A 19,541-nucleotide genomic window follows, 5' to 3' on the forward strand; every position below is an offset into this window, starting at 1 on the left:
CACTACTTGAGATCAGTCTAGATGGATGATTCCAACACCTCTGGTGATAGACTCAGAGGCTGAAAGCACTTGTAATTCTAACCAGCCAGTGTGGATCTTTGGAAGTTTGGAAAAGGCTGATAGGAAGGCAAGACCACGGGAAATGTCAGCCCTATTTTCTAGATGCCAAGGCCAGTTAAAGGTGTCTGTCATTGTGCTCAACGAATTACCCATGTTGGTAGTATTGATATGTGTGGACGGGGAGGATCTGTTTTACTAGATGGTACATGTGAAAGGAGAAGAAAAAAGTATTATTGAAATCCTAAATTTGAAATGTCAATGTAAGCAATGAATTTTCACCTCTAGAACTTCTACTTGGGGAATCCTAACCCTAATTCCTAATTCCCCTGCAAGTGACCAAAAAAAAAAGTATTTTCATAATTTTCCTCTTTTCAACTTAAGTATTTTAGAAAGCAGCTGAAGAATCGCTTCTGTTTATTTTTTCGTGTTCTAAAGGCCCCTGTGAAGGACTAAGGTAACTCAGGAAAGAACACTTAGTTTTAAACAGGAGAAATGTATTTAACTAAATCCTGAACACAGCAGGCCATCTGCCGGGAGTAGCAACTGCTGTTCTTCCTAACTGAATTCTTCACAAATTAAAAAAAAAAATCTCTGCCCCTCACCCCCACCCACACACAATTTTTAAAGCTTTTTGTTTAACTGCTGTGAAGGTTGATTTAATAATATGTTTTAAACCCAGAAATTTTAGGTCATTTCTAGTTTAAAAGCAACAAATGTATTATTGCCTTTAGGTTTAAAGACTTGAACCGCTTTCAATGTAATTTGCATTTTAAAGTTTTCTTTTCACCTATCAGCAGCCTTGATCCAAACCTATAGCTTAAGATATATTCAAGTTTAAAGATATTCATCTCTAAAACAGTACTTAGTTCATGGTACCTTGTTGTCTGGTTCCTGTGAGCATTATCCTCTGTCCCTGTGGTACAATCGTAATACAGTAGAAACCAAAGCTCTTACAGAAGTTTTAAGGCAATGTGTCCCTGCCAAGGAGTCTTGACCCCACGCTCAAGAACCTACAGTTGTATGAACAGAAAACCCGAGAGGACTAGAGAATCCGTTTTGTTAGGCAGTTTTTAAGAGGTGTGCTTCAACCTGCATCTTCTGTTTGCCACAGGAACCCGTCTTTGCTTTCTAGAGCCCATGAGTGAGCCTAACTCCTTCTCCAGACAACGATTCTTCAGATATTTGAAGACACTTGTCTTGTTTCCTTAGGTCTTCTTATTTCTTCATTTCTTCTTCAAATGACATTGCTCTGAATTCCCTTGCCCCATTCCCTTCATCTACCTCTGGATAAACTGTTGTCAGGGACCAGTGTGAAAAGAAAGCACGGTGCTCAAAACAGAGCATGTATCTTCCAGAGCTCGCTTTAGAGGGGGTGGGGTTGTGTGTGTGCGGGAGGTGTCAGGATCATCACCTCACTTGCTCTGGTGTTAGGGTTGTATCAGTAAGGCCCAATTTCAAACGAGCTTTGTTAGTGGCCCTGAAATGTTTACTCAGATTTACCTTATAGTCAACTAAAAGCCTCTGAGGTCTCCCTTGTCATCACATAAGTGGAACTTAAGATTTTAAAAGGGGAAGGTGTTGGACAAATGAATTTTTCCTTTCTTTTTTCTTTTTCATATGCTAGGCTATCTCAGAGCAATAACTGGACTTGTTTCCTGAAAAACTCTCAACCACACTGAAACTAGAGTTGGAGTGGAGTGAGGACATGGAGTGGACATGGAGCCAGGGTTTCCAACCACCTAGATTTTGAATAAGTAGATTTCACTTCTACTCATTCCCCTCTTTGCCCCATGTGTTTCTCTAGGACTTGGGCTCTGTCCTACCCAAAAAGCCCTCACACAGTGTAGTCCAGGCAGGGTAGACTAGAAGTGATTCATCGTTCTGGCTTATCACTCTCCAATATTAACCCAAAATAAAAGAGGTTCAGTTCAGTTCAGTTCAGTCGCTCAGTCGTGTCCGACTCTTTGCGACCCCATCAATCGCAGCACGCCAGGCCTCCCTGTCCATCAACAACTCCCGGAGATCACTCAGACTCACGTCCATCGAGTCAGTGATGCTATCCAGCCATCTCATCCTCTGTCGTCCCCTTCTCCTCCTGCCCCCAATCCCTCCCAGCATCAGAGTCTTTTCCAATGAGTCAACTCTTCGCATGAGGTGGCCAAAGTACTGGAGTTTCAGCTTTAGCATCATTCCTTCCAAAGAAATCCCAGGGCTGATCTCCTTCAGAATGGACTGGTTGGATCTCCTTGCAGTCCAAGGGACTCTCAAGAGTATAACACCACAGTTCAAAAGAGGTTCAGGAAGTAGCAAAACTTATTATTTTTCTTTCATCAGGTAACAACTTACTGACTATTGGAAGAGGATCATTCATGCTATGCTTAACAAATACTCCCATTTCTTCATGTAGCTTTACACAACAGATATAGCATATTCTGTAAGGGCTCTTGGTATACCTGTTTTCATAATGACATGAGTAGTCTCTTCAGTAATTAGATTAGTTAAAGTGACGTGATGTTTTCTGGCAAATTTCTGCACAAGCATCTGAAACCAAACCAAATATTACATTATAATAAATTACCTCTAGTACACAGCTTGAGAATTAGTTATCCCAGTTTTGAATTTCCATTTTTTCTCATAAAAAGTACACCCTTTTTATTCTAAATGAAGTCTGAAAATAAGTAGTAATTTAATAAAAATTATGTACAAATCAGAGGAAGAAATTCTGATGTAGTCTGTGCTAGCAGACATAGAATTATAACCAAAGATTCAAAATAATATTAATTTTCCCTTTAATAACAGATATGAAGATATCATTTGATTCCCTAAGACAGTTTCTTTGTGGAGTGACACCCTTTTATACTATAATTTAGATTTATGAGTCTATACTTTATAAACTGAGGGGTAACTAGCCTATACAGAAAGTTATGCTCAGATAAGTGGCTTATAAAGAACTAGATTCACCCTGGTGACAGTTTCAAAACAGTCAACTCAAGATGCTTCTAAAGGTTAGTACAAATCTATCAATTCCTCTTAAGGAGAAGGATTGGAAGAAACACACACTCTCCTCAAAAGAAATCTAGAGCCTTTGAGCCATTATCTAGCAACCAAATAAAAAAATCAATAGGCAGTAAAAGAAATTAACCAGATCCATTATGGACACAGCTGACATAATTAGCAGCTACTGCTTGGTAAATAATTTTGTTTACTAAGGGTCATCATTGACTAGCCATCACCACCCACGCCAGTATTTATGGGTGCCACGAGACTGCAATGGAGGCCCAGCAACTTTCTTTCATGATGCCTCACTCCATACTGCCACAGGGCACTGAAAAAGACAAGCTGGAGAAGTTAATGATATCCTCCCCCTTTTCCCACTGCCCTCTGCCAGGATCATTAGCAATTCTGAACTGATTAATTGCTGAAATCCCAGCCTTGAAACAGTGTTCAGTTAGAAGAGCAACTGCTGAAAAGATCATCTTAATATGGGCTTCAGAATTAATCATGTGTAATACAGTCAGAAGCTTTCATAATAAATTTACTACACTTCAGCAAGTCTGAATAGAGCTGAAAAGTTTTCCTCTTTGCTTGTTTAAAGACAACAGTACCCAAGCCACTTAGAATCTAATATGCAGTTCAGGATTGCCCAGGGCAAGCAAGATTACATCATTTTAGCCTCCTGTGAAAAGCTGATCTCACAAAACAAAGGAATAAGAAATGCTAATTTTCAACAAATAAATGAGAATTTTAAATGTGTTGGCAAAAGACTAAAAGCAACATTATCAGACATACGTATGAATTTTTAGAGCAAACAGCTATTCTGGGCACATGGTTATGAGGTGAGACTTCTTGCATTATTGATGAGATTCACTGTCTCTACTAGGGCAGTCATAGCTTACTTTTTGCCATTTTGGTAGTGAGACACATCTGGCCACAGAGATCAGGTGGAGCTGCTAACCTATCAACAAGCTAGGATGAGAAATGGCTTCTATCCCAGGAAGGATATATCAAGACAGATATTTAAGAATGAGTGTGTGCATGCTAAGTTGCCTCAGTTGTGTCCGACTCTTTGTGACCCTATGGACTATAGCTTGCCAGGTTCCTCTGTCCATGTGATTCTCCAGGCAAGAATACTAGAGTGGGTTGCCATGCCCTCCTGCAGGGGATCTTCCTGATCCAGGGATTGAACCTGAATCTCTGATGCCTCCTATATTGACAGGTGGGTTCTTTACCATGAATGTCTCCTGGGAGGCCTCATTTAAGAATGAGTGAATCATTTCTCTGCATGCAATAAATGACATCCACTATTGAATCTTTTCAATAGTGAAAATAGCTGAAGCTCCAATACTTTGGCCACCTGATGTGAAGAACTGACTCATTAGAAAAGACTCTGATGCTGGAAAAGATTGAGGGCAGGAAGAGAAGAGGACAGCAGAGGATGAAATGGTTGGATGGTATCACTGATTCAATGGACACGAGTTTGAGCAAACTCCGGGTGATAGTGAAGTGTCCTAGCGTAGCCTGGTGTGCTGCAATCCATGGAGTTGCAGTCGGACATGACTAAGAACTCAACAACAACAACAAAGAATAGTCAAATTCATAGAGACAGAAAGTAGAATGGTGATGCCAGGGGGATTGAGGTGTTATTGTTTAATAGGTATAGAGTTTTAGTTTTGCAAGATGAACAAACTTCTGGAGATTGGTTGCACAACAATGCGATAAACTTAACACTAACAGAACTATACACTTAAAAATGGTTAAGAAGGTAAATTTCATGTTGTGTGTATTCTATCATAATAGAATCTCAACAACATCAAAACAATGTAATAAGCCAGGATAAAAATAAATAAGCAATCGAAAAATGCTACTATCTGATGATGTGCTTAGAATCAGCTGAAATTTAATCATGCTGGTAAGTTTACTCAAGGTAGGAAAAAGATGCCTTATACTTACTTGTTTTTTTCAATAGAAAGAAAATTAAAATTAAAAAAGCTCTGTATCATACTCAACACTCTAACCTTTCTGCTAATATTTAATAACTATTTCCTTTAGTAAATATATACAAAAGTAACTCATGCTATAGTTTTATCTAGGTATGAATTTTTAGAAATTAGTAATGGAAATTAAATTACATAGAAATGAGCTTGTTGGCTAGATTTCTTCCTATAGGTTATTTACAGTTAATACCCATTTAAAACCATCTGCAGAATGTTAATGAAGGCTTGGTCATTAGGGAAACACATCTGGAGACACTCACAAGTTCTTTTGGGGTCAAGCCTGATGCCACCATAGAAAGTCTTTTCTTGCTTCTTTCTGTTGAAGATATCACTTCTGGCTTCTCTTTGCTCATACTTTCTTCCCTCAGGTTACAACGTGTAGTATTAGCAATGTGAGCAGCAGCTGGATTCTTGGTAGATTCTTCTACTCGAAATTGGGATAATTTCAGTGCAGAGGCTGAGGGTGGCATGCTGTGAACATGAGCTGGCTCTGCGGCTCTGTCTTCAGAGGGATCAGACTCGGGTTCATGAGAGAAGAGGCTGATTCCAGATTTCAGATAAGGGGTTCCCTCTGGAAGGAATGAAGAAAGAAGTTTAATCTATATGGCCATGTATCTTAAATTATAACATCTAGTCTGCTAAGAATTAAAAAGATTAAGTTAGTTAAGAGAAAAATGGGTACATTAACACCTGGTAGATGTGCCAAGTGACAACTTTTCTAAAGGAAATCTGGCACGACATGCAAAAGCTTTGTGTGTTTATACTTGCAGTCAACAATTCTAGTTTTAGAAATGTATCCTAAAGACATTAAAGAGGTCTGCACAAGTGTAGTCATGGGAAGGTTCACTGCAACAATGTTTATAACAGTAAAGTTTTAGAAACAAACTAAATGTCCAATAACGAGATTTAAAAAATCATGCCACATGCATCACAATGGAGTCCTTACTCATCACATATTCCATTGAATTACAATAAAATGGAGAAATGTACACACGCACCTTCATTGTAGAATTATTCACAATAGCCAAGAGGTGGAAGCAACCCAAATGTCTCAATGGATAAATGACTAAAGAAAATGTGATACATACACACAGTTTTTTTGTTTGTTAGTTGTGTTAATTTTTTTTTAGTTCGTCTTGGCCATGCTGCTTGACATGTGGGATCCCAGTTCCCTGACCAGGGATAGAACTCGAACACCTTGCATTGGAAGCATGGAGTCTTAACCACTGGACTGCCAGAGAAGTCCCTCACACAGTGGTTTTTAAAGAAAATCCTATCACATGCTACAAACATGGATGAATGCTGAAGACAGTATACTAAATGAAAGTCAGTCACAAAAGGATAGATACTGCATGATTCCATTTGTATGAGCTATCTAGAATAGCTAAACTCTTAGAAAGTAAAATGCTGACTCCCAGAGAATGGGGGGAGGGAGAAAAGGGAGTTGCTATTTAATGGGTACAGAATTTGTTTTACAAGATGAAAAATTTTAGAGATCTACTGCATAATAATGGGAGTATACTTAATATTGCTGAGCTCTTAAAAATGGTTGAGGTAAATTTTATGTATTTTTACCACAATTAAAGATAAACTTAAAAATTTTTAAAGATACCATTTTTTTTTAAAGGAATTATGTTTATTTATTTATTTATGGTTGTGCTGGGTCTTCATTGCCGCGTGGGCTTTTCTCTGTTTGCTGTGAATGGGGCTACTGTTGTGGTTCCTGGGCTCTAGAGGACAGGCCCAATAACCGGTAAAAAGGCTTAGTTCCCCTGAGGCATGTAGGATCTTCCCAGACCAGGGACTGAACCCATGTCTCCTGCACTGGCAGACAAATTCTTTACTAAACCACCAGGGAAGTCTAAGATACCATTGATTTTTAAGATGCTACCTTATTTCGGTCTTAACATGAAATATGTTTGTATCTTAAGAATCCCTTAGATGCAATATTATAAAGCCTGCTTTCTATAATTTCTGTCATTTATCTATTTTAGTTCTTAGGGGATGGTTTTGATTCAAATGTATACTTCAAAAAAGTTTTTATCTTATATTGGGATATAGTTGACTTACAACATTGTATTAGTTTCAGGTATACAGAAAAGTGTTTCAGTTATAAGCAAATGTATACTTTAATCTTTGGACTGTTTGTGAAGATTTTGGCACTGCCTATATCAGTGAAACTTAAAAAAAATACAAATAGTTGACTAAAAACAATCAAAATGTTTTTAAATTAAAAAAAAAACACATGCTTCTGATATATTAAAGATGGCAAAGAAATACTGATCATGATTTTTTATTAAAAAATTAAAGTTTATGTAAATTGACTAAAGATATATAGCATATTTCATTATTGATGACAAGAACATAGGTAGTTTGAAATGGCTTTTTTATTACTTATATTCTCCAACCATCTGGTACTGAACATATTAATACTTTTGTAAGGAAGGAAAAAGGGTTGAAAATGAGACAGCTACTTACGATGGTATCATTAAATTTTTCACTCAATAAATTATCAGCTATCATTACCAAATTAAAAAAATACACCATCCCCAAAACATTTCAGAAAATGTCACTACATCAGCAAGTAAGCACAGCTAAGTAGAATGTATGAGATTACTAAAAAGACCCCAGTGAATATGGCCAAATACATTTAGGTGCCTAAGAGCACCTTTTATGACAATGTGTTTTTGAGGATTAATTTAAAACTTTCTTTACCTATTAAAACCTTGATTTACAAGCCATAAAACACACCTTTCAGTTATAGTGATTTATAAGGCATAAGATATATAGCAATTTATATTCATTAATTCATAAAACAAGAGCTTACTTTAGAGATCTGACTCATTTTTCAATAAAGGACAGGCCTAAAACTTTACCCTAGGGCCCTAGAACTCTTATTTAACAGTTGAAGTAAAATATTTAGACAGTACCAAGAACTCTCTCATCCTCAAAACTGTTAGAGTTAAACCAATATAGACAGATTAACAGTGGCAATAATTTTCCACTTGGATTAACATTCAAGCTATTTTTCTAACGGGTTTACATATAACAGATGCATTCATGATAGACTACTACATTAGAAAGTTGATTCACCCAGAACGTCTTTAGGTAAGACTCAGAGTAAAATAAAAGTGTTTTCTCCACCAGAGCAGATGAAATATTACCTTGATCTTGTCTCGGCAAAAAAGACCCCATTAAATCTTGGGCCTCACGCTTAGCCAGCTGTTGCTCTTCCATGTCAGCAACATTAATGGGCTCCTTTTGAGATGGGCAGTTTCTGTCCTGAAGACTCCTTGAGCTGTGCATATACCACCTATTATCCGACAACTGGAATTTAGAAGCGGAAGACCTGGAAAAAAGGAAGAAAGCAGAAAACCACTGCTGCAGCTTGTGAAAGGACTAATCACACTTTCTGAACAGCCAAGGCATAAGTGAAACAGCTCACTGTCACGGAGATTGGGAATGACTAGCGAAAGAGAACACAAGAGATGGCTAGGAGACTGGATTCATGATGTCTGCCAACATGTCAGGGCTGACATGTAACATCTCCCCTTAGGTTCTGGTCTGAGGCAGCATATCTCCTAGCTGTTTAAAAGCAGGTCAGCAAATCTCAGCAAATTATCCACTGACACTCATATTCTATACACTATTTCAAATGAATGTATGAGAATCAGCTCTCATTAAAATAGAAAATTGATTAATTTTGACATTGTTACACTCATTCTTTCTACCCAATTTTAGCAATATTCATAGAACCATCCCTACTTCCTGCCTTTTCAATGTCCAAAATCACTCTAAAAACAAAAATCAGCTATAAAGTATCATTAGAAGAGCACATGTACATTGTAATTACTATACTCTTCCAGGTGTTTAGAACTTTGCTGAATAAGATATTTACCTACAGATTTAAAGGGCCTCAGAGATCAGATAATTAATTCAAACAATTATTGGGTATTTACTATGAGTCAGGCATTAAAGCTAGGCTCTACAGATTAAAGATGAACAAGACCTGAACTGTTGCTCAAGAGTCTAGTAGAGGGATGAAGTTCAATCAATGTGTAGGTTCTTTAAAAGAAGTCTCAGGAGGGTACACTGGGATGGGGAAGGAGGAAGAGGAATATTTCATCTAAATATTAAATGGGTGATTAGCTCAGCTGGATAAAGCATGGCAATGAGGTCATTACCTCTAAACATGGGTTCAGTGCCTATGGACATCCAATCTTTTCACTCTCTATCACAGCCACCAGGCCAGCATCCCAGCCTCAAAAATATATCCTCAGTTCAGTTCAAGAGGTTTGGAAAAGATGGTGTGATTACATTATTGACAATATATCACTATTCCCAGTTAGATAAGTGGAAATAGACGTATATTTGGTAGAAGCTCTATACATTATGAATTCCCTTTCTTTCTTGGAGTGGTGAGATGTGTGATTCTATCAGTTCTGAGACTCTTTACTGGACTATCAATTTGGAATAATAGTCCAGAACTTGTCCTTTTATTTTCACTGTTATTAAGATCAAATGAAGGTACTTTTAAAACTAGGTAGTGTTTCATAGTCTTATATCAATAGTGATGTGAATAACATCTCTTAAAAAATATTCTGAATATTTACTGGGGTAAATCAGTAGCTAAACTTTCTCTAGGAAGGCAAAAACTTCAATGAGGGCAAGTATGGCCTTAGAGAAATCTACCTTCAGCCTCCAGGCTTACTGAGGTTTTAGTTCTATATATATATATGTATTTTTTTTTTTTAAACATTTTTTAAATTGGAGTATAATTGCTTTACATTGTTGCTAGTTTCTGGTGCACAACGAAGTGAATCATATATCCCTGTGCTTGAACCTCCTTCCCTCCCACCCCTCGCTAGTTCTCTATTTTATTCCAACATCGAGAAGGGGTAGATCTACTGTGCATGCCTCATGTTGTAGCTCATGCCTGGTATAGGTCCAAAAAGCCAACATGAAATTAAACAAAAGAAGTGTCCTAGGGCAATGAGAGGTTAGAAATGTCTATGTACAAAAACCTAGAGAAAGTATGGCAAAAAAAAATTAACAGTAAGAGTTTAATGTCAGTACAGGTGCTATTCAACTTCCCAGACTTGATATTTATTACTTCTTACCTTTCCATTCCTGGTTCTTTATTTTTATTGGTAGAACTATCCAGAGATACTGGAAACTTGTCAGCAGAGAGGCTTTCAGGATTCTGGCTTCTAGAATAGTCTCTACTTTTCTCTGAAGTTAATATTGCTTTAAATGGAATGAAAAAACAAAGAAATCAACTTTACTGCTTTGTCTTGATGGTGATCATTTAGGTGAGATTATTGATTTTTTTCAAAAGCAGCAATCTGTGACAATCAAATTGGTTTTTAAACAGGTATACCAGACAGAATTCTATAAACACAAGCAATACTGCACCAAATGGAACTAAATGACTAAAAAATAATAATGACAATAAAAAAGAACACTTTAAAACTGGGTAAATAAAGATACCCAGCTGAGACAAGGTTGAAAAAATCATATATTTATATTTTTTGACCCTGAATGATAAGAAAACAAGAATAGGAAATGAATTTTTATCTCTGCTGCAAACTACACTCAAATCCTCTCATATAATAGGGAAGAGAAAGTACTAGAAAGCACAAAGCACACCCCTCTTCCATCCCTATTTGCCTCCACATCAAAGATTGTATAGGATGGGGTTTAAGCTTCTACATGTGTGTGGAAACATGAGGGAGGGGTTAGATGAGAAAGAAAAGAGGTGACATTTTGCTTCACATTTTCAATTATTAAGAAAATAATAAACTGAAAAACCAATACAAACGAAAAACTCAAGGTGCCCACTGATAAGGAACCTAGAAGTAATATATGGAACTAATGATGAACTGGTACAAGAAAGGAAAAAACACAGAAGAGACCCAAGGCGAAGTTCTGGCATGTTAGTACATCCTTTTTATTTATTAATTCCTCCAAATGTATTATTGTGCCACTTCTTTCTAGAAAGTGGCTTAAAGGCAGAAATATTTAAAAAGCAAAAACAAATACTTAAACATTACAAATGTCTTCTATCCATTACAAAGTCACTGACAACTGTAATTTATTTTGAGCTTTTATAGGAAAGCCAAACTCCATAAATCTAGACAGAAAAATGTAAACAAAGAGCTGTATTAATTAAACTATTTTTTAAGACACTGAGTAGCCTGGGGGGAAACAATCATTGATTTCCTGAGTTAATCCTCAAATACATTATTTATAGCTTCCTTTATAATCATCTTTTCTGGACCTGTGCCTTTCTAGGAACACAAGAACCCTACCCTGGGGGTAAGGTGCCGAAACGAAGGAGGGTCTAACCATAAACCAGCGGGTTTTTCTTTCAACTGGAAAGTAAAGTGTTGTTAATATAGGCATCATTTTCCACCTAAATATAGGGTGATCACTGATAGAAGGTAATGTGCAGTCTCTAAGGAAACAAATCCAACAGAATTAACCACGGGAAAAGGTTCTTTTTTTTGGTTGTTTTTAAAGTGAAAGAGTGGGAAGGGAAAGGCCTTAGACACAAACACAGATATTAAAAAGTCATTCAGGCGGATTCATTTTGACATTTGGCAAAATTAATACAATTATATAAAGTTTAAAAAAAAAAAAGTATAGCTGGGTCCTTGGAAAGTGGAAAAAAAAAAAAATAAATAAAAAGTCATTCAATCACCTGGACAGTTAACATACGAGTTCCTCTTTTCACTACAATAAAGCCCAAACTACAAAGAAAATAAGCTACCCTGAGTTAGGATGCAATAACTCAGTATTACCTAAAAAAAAACAGGGAAAAATGTTTCTGCACTTCTGTTTCCTTAATCCTTTTTTCATAAAAGCAGGGATCCAGTGCCCAAGTATTGGAATAGTACTGTAATCTCCACAAAATCATTCCTTCATCTGTGGATCTTAACATTAGTTATATTCTTCATGGGTAGGGAGTATGGGTCAGACCAAACATTTAATAAATTTTACTGACTGCCTATTAGGTACTAATAAGCACTGATGCAAAGTATTGGGAAGAATCAAAGGAAAGACAATGAAGAGGGAGGAAAGAGATACTGACTTGTGATAAGCCCTAAGTGTCCACGAATGAATGTACTGTAGGACAACAAAGCTCAGATGTACCTGAAAATTATCTCAGCTATAATAGACTATGATGTTACAAATGCTAATGTTTGCTTTACGAATGACAGGTAAGCCAGGAGGAAAACAAAAAGCAAAAAAAAAAAGCAAAATGCATGGTATGAAATAGCTTTACCTGCAGAGGGAAGTACACATAATTTGTAATGGTTAAGAATACACATTTGCACAAAAATATTATGTAGACTTGGGGATGACCCTCAGATAAACAGTAGGGCATATCTAGGCTGAGGACAGGACATTTGATATAAACACCTTAGAAAGGGGGCTTTCATCATCTTTAAGAATACTGAATCTTAAATAAAAACTTGTGAAACCTGATTAAGTCGAGTTTCACTCACTACTAGTAATGTACTAATGTTGACTTCTTAGTCTTGACAATTGTACCATGGTAATGCAAGATGACAACATCCGGAGAACCTGAAACTAGGTAAGGGGTAGAGTTCCTGCAGGAACTCTCCGTACTATCATTGCTCCTTTCAGGAAATCTAAAGTTATTCAAAAATAAAACATTTATTTAAAAAACAAGTTATTTTAATACAGCTGAAGGTAAACAGAACTTCTTTTCCCAGGATAAGAAGCTGCATGAGGACTTCCAATGCTTCCAATGCAGGGGACGTGGGTTTGATCGCTGGTAGGGGAAGTAAGATCCCACATGCCACGGCACGGTGGCCAAAAAAACAGTTTCCTTGAATTTCAGTTAGAATCACACCAATTTAAGAGGGAAAAAGAAACAAAACTTAAGCTATTAAGTTGATGCTCAAAATGTTTCATAACTAAATCCACAAAACTCCAAAATCCATATCCAGAAATTTTCTTTCAGTAACTCTAGAGTGGGCTTCAGAGTTTTGTTTTCTGTTTGTTTTAATATTTATTACTTGGCTGAGCTGGGTCTTAGTTGTGGCAAGCAGGATCTTTAGTTGTGGCATGTGGGATCTAGTTCCCTGACCAAGGATTGAACCCAGGTCCCCTGTGTTAGGAGTGTAGTCTTAGCCACTGGACCACCAGAGAAGTCCCTGGGCTTCAGAGTTTTAATCAAGTGAATTAAAATATTCATTGAGGGGACTTCCCTGGTGGTCCAGTGACTGAGAATCCACCTTACAACGAGTGGGGACGTAGGTTTGATCCCTGGTCTGAGAACTAAGGTCCTACACGCTGCCATGAAGTAAGCCCAAGAGCCATAACTAGAAAGCCTGTGTGCCACAACTTTGGTGCTGAAACTAAGACCCAACACAGCTAAATAAATAAATATATTAAAAAATATATATTTATTGAGTACCTACTGTGTTCCAGGAACAGGTGTAAGGGTTCTCTGCCCACATGGATCTTATATTCTAGTGGGAGGTAATAAGGAACTCTAAACAATATGCAAGACAAATTAGATATTGTTAAAAGTTAATAAGGGCTATGAAAAAAAGTAACAGTCTAACAGGGTAAAATGGGGCTGGAAAAATCAGAGACTTAAAAATCATGATTAAAAAATATTGTGTTTATGGGTGATCCTGAGAAGTAGCATTTCATCATTTTGAACAACATATTCAAATTATGCAAATAAAAGTGGTCATGGCAGACACTCCCTGCGGAGTTGGAACTTTTTTTTTAATGGGGAACTTCTCATAATCCTCTCCTCCCCTCCTCTCAATATTTACCCACTACCTTCTGAGGACGTTATAATTTCATAAGAAAGCAGACCAATGAATACGTTTATTACAAAGGATAGAATAAAAGCTTTCTCTAAAGAAAAATATTTTATATAGAGATTCGGAAGAAATTTTCAGTTTGTCATTCATAGTAAAACAGAATATATAAAACTATAGCAAATTTGGAAAAAAAAAAAAAATTTTGTGTACAGATCTTCAGGAAAAAATAAACACCCTCCCCACAAAGATGAGATAACAAATTTACAGACATATTCAAAACCAGACAATAACATTTTGTATCTGGTGCATTAAAACTGAAAGTCATCTGTTTTTAGACTGAAGATGGTGAAATCATCAAAGAGAATTGTGATGGGTTAGAGATTTTGGGCTTCGTTATCTGGGAGGTGAACTAAATGAAGGTAAAGTTACAAAGAACGTATTTAAGGAAATACATTTTGAACCACTGCCATAGCAACAGAGTTCCTAGCTTCTCATCCATGAGCTACTGTTTCTGAACATAAAAACACTGCAAGGCACACTCTACAATCAAGGCCATTCTACTGAATAATTAAGAGTAGAGTTCCTAGAAAGACTCAAATGAAGGCCCTTTGGCCCCTGTAGCACTGATGAAAGGAGCAATGAAGAAGGGACTTTAACACTAAGTTAGCTAGACGGCTATCACTGAGATAGCTGTAAAGAGCACTGTGGGAGCACCATACCTGCCAGTTCCTAAGCACCAGCTCTCCCCTAGGACCCAGGCCTGTGTCTGGCATTTTATCTGTGTGTCTACATATTTGCTTCTATTTAGAACAGTGACTGATATGTTGTCTTTCACAGGCTTTTTCCAATTAAAATTCAGATTTTCATCTCACTTTCATTTATGTGAGGTTATTCCTCAGGTCAGTGCTCACTTCTTCCAGCTCAGAACAACTCTACCTGCCCGGTTACTCCAAATGCCTCCTCTTGTCTTGGTGATAACAGTCATGAATAATTGGGCTTTCTGTGGATCAAGGTGCAGTTCCTAAAGTATGTAAATCGTGTCCAACTCTTGCAACCCCATGGATTGAAGCCCGCAAGGCTCCTCTGCCTAGGGGACTTCCCAGGCAAGCATACTGGAGTGGATTGCCATCTCCTTCTCCAGGGGATCTTCCTGACCCAGGGATCAAACCTGCATCTCTTTGTCTCCTGCACTGGCAGGTGGATTCTTTACCCTTGAGCCAACTGGAAAGCTCATGAAATATGTATAGACATCTCTCTCTATAAACCAAAAAGTACATTAAATAGAGTTTTGTGATCTGACACCAGTGTTATAAGAAGTAAGTCTGAGTGGTTTTTAGTAAGCTTTCTAAAATTATGGGGTCACCTATTTCCAGCCTGCCCCATGACATTCAGGTCCCTGTGGGCACCCCCATGGCATTTTCTTACTGTGGGTAGTCAGAAAGCAACACTTACTAACACTCTTGGTCCCTCTGAATGGCAAATTAGTTGAAAGCAGGAACTAGAAGTAAGGCTGTAAGACTTCCTACCACGTGACTTAGCAAATACATGCTGAGCAAAGATCATAAAATACTGGTTCTGGGTTCATACCTTTCAGAAAGAGATAAAGGCTTAGAGAGGGAAGAATTTTGCTTAAGGTAACAGAGATTGGCCAGTATTACAAACCTCTTTCTGATGTGTCTTGCTCTAGATTTAGCAGGTGCTCTGGGCCACGAGAATCAGCTGTGAGGGAAGCAGAGCTGTGGGAAGGCTGGCTCCCGTGCCGCTCTAACACAGCTTCCAGCTCGGCCATTTCCTGCTGGAGCTTTAGTAGGTTATCTTGCATGGTATCCCTCTGCTGCAGACACGAGAAAATGAAACCAAAAAAGTCACATGCTTTTATAATAGAAACTTGCCAGAAAGCAAGAATATGTCAAACCAATTAATTTTAGCATGGGAACTGAAATCACCTTGTATGGAATTATGAGTTCTGGCTGAACACCTTTTAACTTGACCATATTCACACAATTAATGCCCATGAAATTATTTCAAAACAATGTTAGAGGAGGAAGAAAAATTCCTCTAAGCCTCTCAAGTATCCCCTAGCAGTGGAAGTACAGAGTCTTAACCACTGGACTGCCAGGGAAGTCCCAACTGTGATGTCTTTAAAAAAAATTTTAATTATTTGGCCATGCTGCAGGGCATGCAAGATCTTAGTTCCTTAACCAGGAATCGAACCCATGCCCCCTGCAGTGGAAGCTTAGAGTCTTAACCATTGAATCGTCAGGAAATTCCCAATGGTGATGGTCTTTTGAAGTTAGTTATTTTCTTTTAATGCTAGGGAGTGAAGGAATAATTAAGGTACTTTTTTGGTATTTACAGTTAGCATGATTGGAGAAGGAAATGGGAACCCATTTCAGTATTCTTGCCTGGGAAATCCCATGGACAGAGGAGATTGGAGGGCTACAGTCCATGGGGTCGCAAAGGGTTGCTCTTTCATACTCAGGGTGGATTTTCGAGCTCCAAGTCACACATTGAAGAACTACCTCATTTTATACTGCTTTGTGTAAAAATAAAGATTACTGTTTAAGAGAAAAAAAATTAGCATAAGAGTTAGTCCATATAAAAATGTCTGATTTCTGGCTTGTGTGGTCTCTTCCTTTTTGGGGATTCTTTGAACATTTATCTATAACAGGGAGAGCACAGAGTTAACTCATTAACTTATCTATTTGTTCATTTAACTATTTGCTGACCACCTATTATGTGCCAGGCACTGTCATAGGCTGGGGATACAGCCCTCGTGGTGCTGCCATTCTAGACAGTGACAGGGTACCTAAAGCTCCATTGCCACGAAGAACCTGCTAGAAGAAATGGGCCCACAGAAAGAGCCCTCGGAAAGCCTGTAAGCCATTACTGTTTTCAACTCAAGATAACAGGCTCCTCTTGCTTATGGGGCTCCTGATGTTTATTTCTCCAGATGAAGAAGAAACCTGCTTAGTCTAAGGTTTTTGATTAACAAAGTATCAGGTAAGTAAGGCGCTCTCCAAAATATATATTTATTTTCTGTAAAAATTTTTTTAAATTTATTTTTAGTTGAGTGGGGTCTTCCTTGCTACGTGAGGATTTTTTCTAGTTTCAGTGTACAGGCTTCTCACTGCAGTGGCTTCTCTTGTTGCGGAGCACATGCTCTAGGGCACATGGGCTCCCGTAGTTGCAGTGTGTGCGCTTGGTTAGTTGTGGCTCGTGAGCTCTAGAGCATGGGCTCAGCAGCTGTGTGGCATGTGCAATCTTCCAGGGCCAGGGATCAAACCCTACACTGGCAGGTGGATTCTCATCTACTGTACCACCAGGGAAGTCACAAAATACACAATTCTTCATTACTTTTAGAAGGAGCATGTACGGCTGCCAGCAAACCCTGGGGAAATACAAATTGCTTCACTCTGTTTCTTCTTCAGATCCTTGCAAATGACTTTGCTCTCTACTAAAAACAAGTTATCTACTTTCTCCTGCTACACTGAATTCACAGTTTTTAGGAGGTTTTTATGACTGGTAAATGTATTCCCTGCTCCACAAAGGCTTCTACTGCTACCCTGAGACTGCCGTGCTGCCCGAGTGTGCACAGCAGCACCATTGCCACCACGTGGTGCTTCTGAGTAGTTCCATCATTGATTGGATCCTCCTAGTCAAGGGCTCCCAGTAATCTGGGATGAAATCCCAGATATCAGATGAGGTTCAGGAGCTCTATTGGTCACTACTGTCATGATCATCACCTCTAACTTCTGTGGCCATTAAATAGGTTAGAAAAATCAGAAAATATTAACAGTAATGGGAGAATAATAGGTAGATAACTTTCCTTTAGGTTTTTCCAAAGCAATTACTTCATAACTCAGACAAATTCCCCCATAGGCAATAGATACTGGCCAGATACATTTGGCAGACTAAACCCAAATTGGTTACCAAGTTTTCCTGATTAGAATTCTTATGTTTCTTCAATTAGTCCTACTTTTCTTATCTATTTCTACTCTGCTACTCTAATCTCTACTTTCACTACAGCTAAGGTTCCCTAAAAGCCATGTTTATCATATCTCTTCTTTTCCAGTTAGGAGCTTAGTAGTTCACCACTGCTCAGATAATAAGTTAACACTTTCTGAATACTATATAATTATTACTTGTTACTGCTCTCATAATAAATTCCTAAGTACAGCATTCAAAATAGGCCTTCATACTCTGATCTTATCTCTTACTTCTCCCTAAACCACCACATATGCCCTATTTTCCAGTCACAATTTTGTGCTAACTGGGCATTTCATGCTTCTGTGACTTTGCCTTGATTTACTGCCTCCATTCTCTTCCCACCTGGAAAAAAATTCTTCTCATTTTTTAAGGTCCAGCTTGAATATCCCCTTTGGAAGTCCCCTAATAATACATCTCCTATCAGGAACATCAGCACCATTGAAAAAGCAAGAGAGCTCCAGAAAAACATCTATTTCTGCTTTGTTGAGTATGCCAAAGCCTCTGACTGTGTGGATCACAATAAACTGTGGGAAATTCTTCAAGAGATGGGAATACCAGAACACCTGACCTGCCTTTTGAGAAACCTATATGCAGGTCAGGAAGCAACAGTTAGAACTGGACATGGAACAATAGACTGGTCCCAAATAGGAAAAGGAGTACATCAAGGCTGTATATTGTCACCCTGCTTATTTAACTTATATGCAGAGTACATCATGAGAAACGCTGGGCTGGAAGAAACACAAGCTGGAATCAAGATTGCCGGGAGAAATATCAATAACCTCAGATATGCAGATGACACCACCCTTATGGCAGAAAGTGAAGAGGAACTCAAAAGCCTCTTGATGAAAGTGAAAGTGGGGAGTGAAAAAGTTGGCTTAAAGCTCAACATTCAGAAAACGAAGATCATAGCATCCGGTCCCACCACTTCATGGGAAATAGATGGGGAAACAGTGGAAACAGTGTCAGACTTTATTTTTTTGGGCTCCAAAATCACTGCAGATGGTGACTGCAGCCATGAAATTAAGAGACGTTTAGTCCTTGGAAGAAAAGTTATGACCAACCTAGATAGCATATTGAAAAGCAGAGACATTACTTTGCCAACAAAGGTCCGTCTAGTCAAGGCTATGGTTTTTCCAGTGGTCATGTATGGATGTGAGAGTTGAACTGTGAAGACAGCTGAGCACCAAAGAATTGATGCTTTTGAACTGTGGTGTTGGAGAAGACTCTTGAGAGTCCCTTGGACTGCGAGGAGATCCAACCAGTCCATCCTGAAGGAGATCAGCCCTGGGATTTCTTTGGAGGGAATGATGCTGAAGCTGAAACTCCAGTACTTTGGCCATCTCATGCGAAGAGTTGACTCATTGGAAAAGACTCTGATGCTGGGAGGGACTGGGGGCAGGAGGAGAAGGGGATGACAGAAGATGAGATGGCTGGATGGCATCACTGACTCGATGGATGTGAGTCTAAGTGAACTCCTCGAGTTGGTGATGGACAGGGAGGCCTGGCGTGCTGCAATTCATGGGGTCGCAAAGAGTCGGACACGACTGAGCGACTGAACTGCACTGAACTGATCAGGAACATAATTCCTCAGTCTACTTCATTTATATTGCTAATGTATTAGTACCAAAGTGTAATACCTGACTCTCCGAGATGGGAAGAATCCTTCCTTAAGCATTCTTGTATTCAA

The 19,541-nt window shown here is 38.3% G+C and overlaps 1 protein-coding gene across 16 annotated transcripts in view; it reads right to left on the reverse strand.

Moving 5' to 3' along the window:
- BRCA1 (BRCA1 DNA repair associated) overlaps positions 1-19,541 on the reverse strand; it is a 71,828-nt gene that overhangs the window by 15,505 nt on the left and 36,782 nt on the right. For all 16 annotated transcript variants that reach the window (XR_011562091.1, XM_019981054.2, XM_070773546.1 and 13 more), the window contains 5 exons: positions 15,527-15,698; positions 10,175-10,301; positions 8,219-8,403; positions 5,315-5,625; positions 2,514-2,601 (listed from right to left, as the gene is read on the reverse strand). Coding sequence is in view for 15 of the 16 variants with exons in the window: in XM_019981054.2 (XP_019836613.2) it covers positions 2,514-2,601; positions 5,315-5,625; positions 8,219-8,403; positions 10,175-10,301; positions 15,527-15,698 (883 nt within the window). In the remaining variant the exon portion in view is untranslated. The remainder of the gene's footprint in view (positions 1-2,513; positions 2,602-5,314; positions 5,626-8,218; positions 8,404-10,174; positions 10,302-15,526; positions 15,699-19,541) is intronic.

The sequence above is a fragment of the Bos indicus genome, chromosome 19, assembly GCF_029378745.1.
Source record: "Bos indicus isolate NIAB-ARS_2022 breed Sahiwal x Tharparkar chromosome 19, NIAB-ARS_B.indTharparkar_mat_pri_1.0, whole genome shotgun sequence".
NCBI classification, from domain to species: Eukaryota; Metazoa; Chordata; class Mammalia; order Artiodactyla; family Bovidae; genus Bos; species Bos indicus.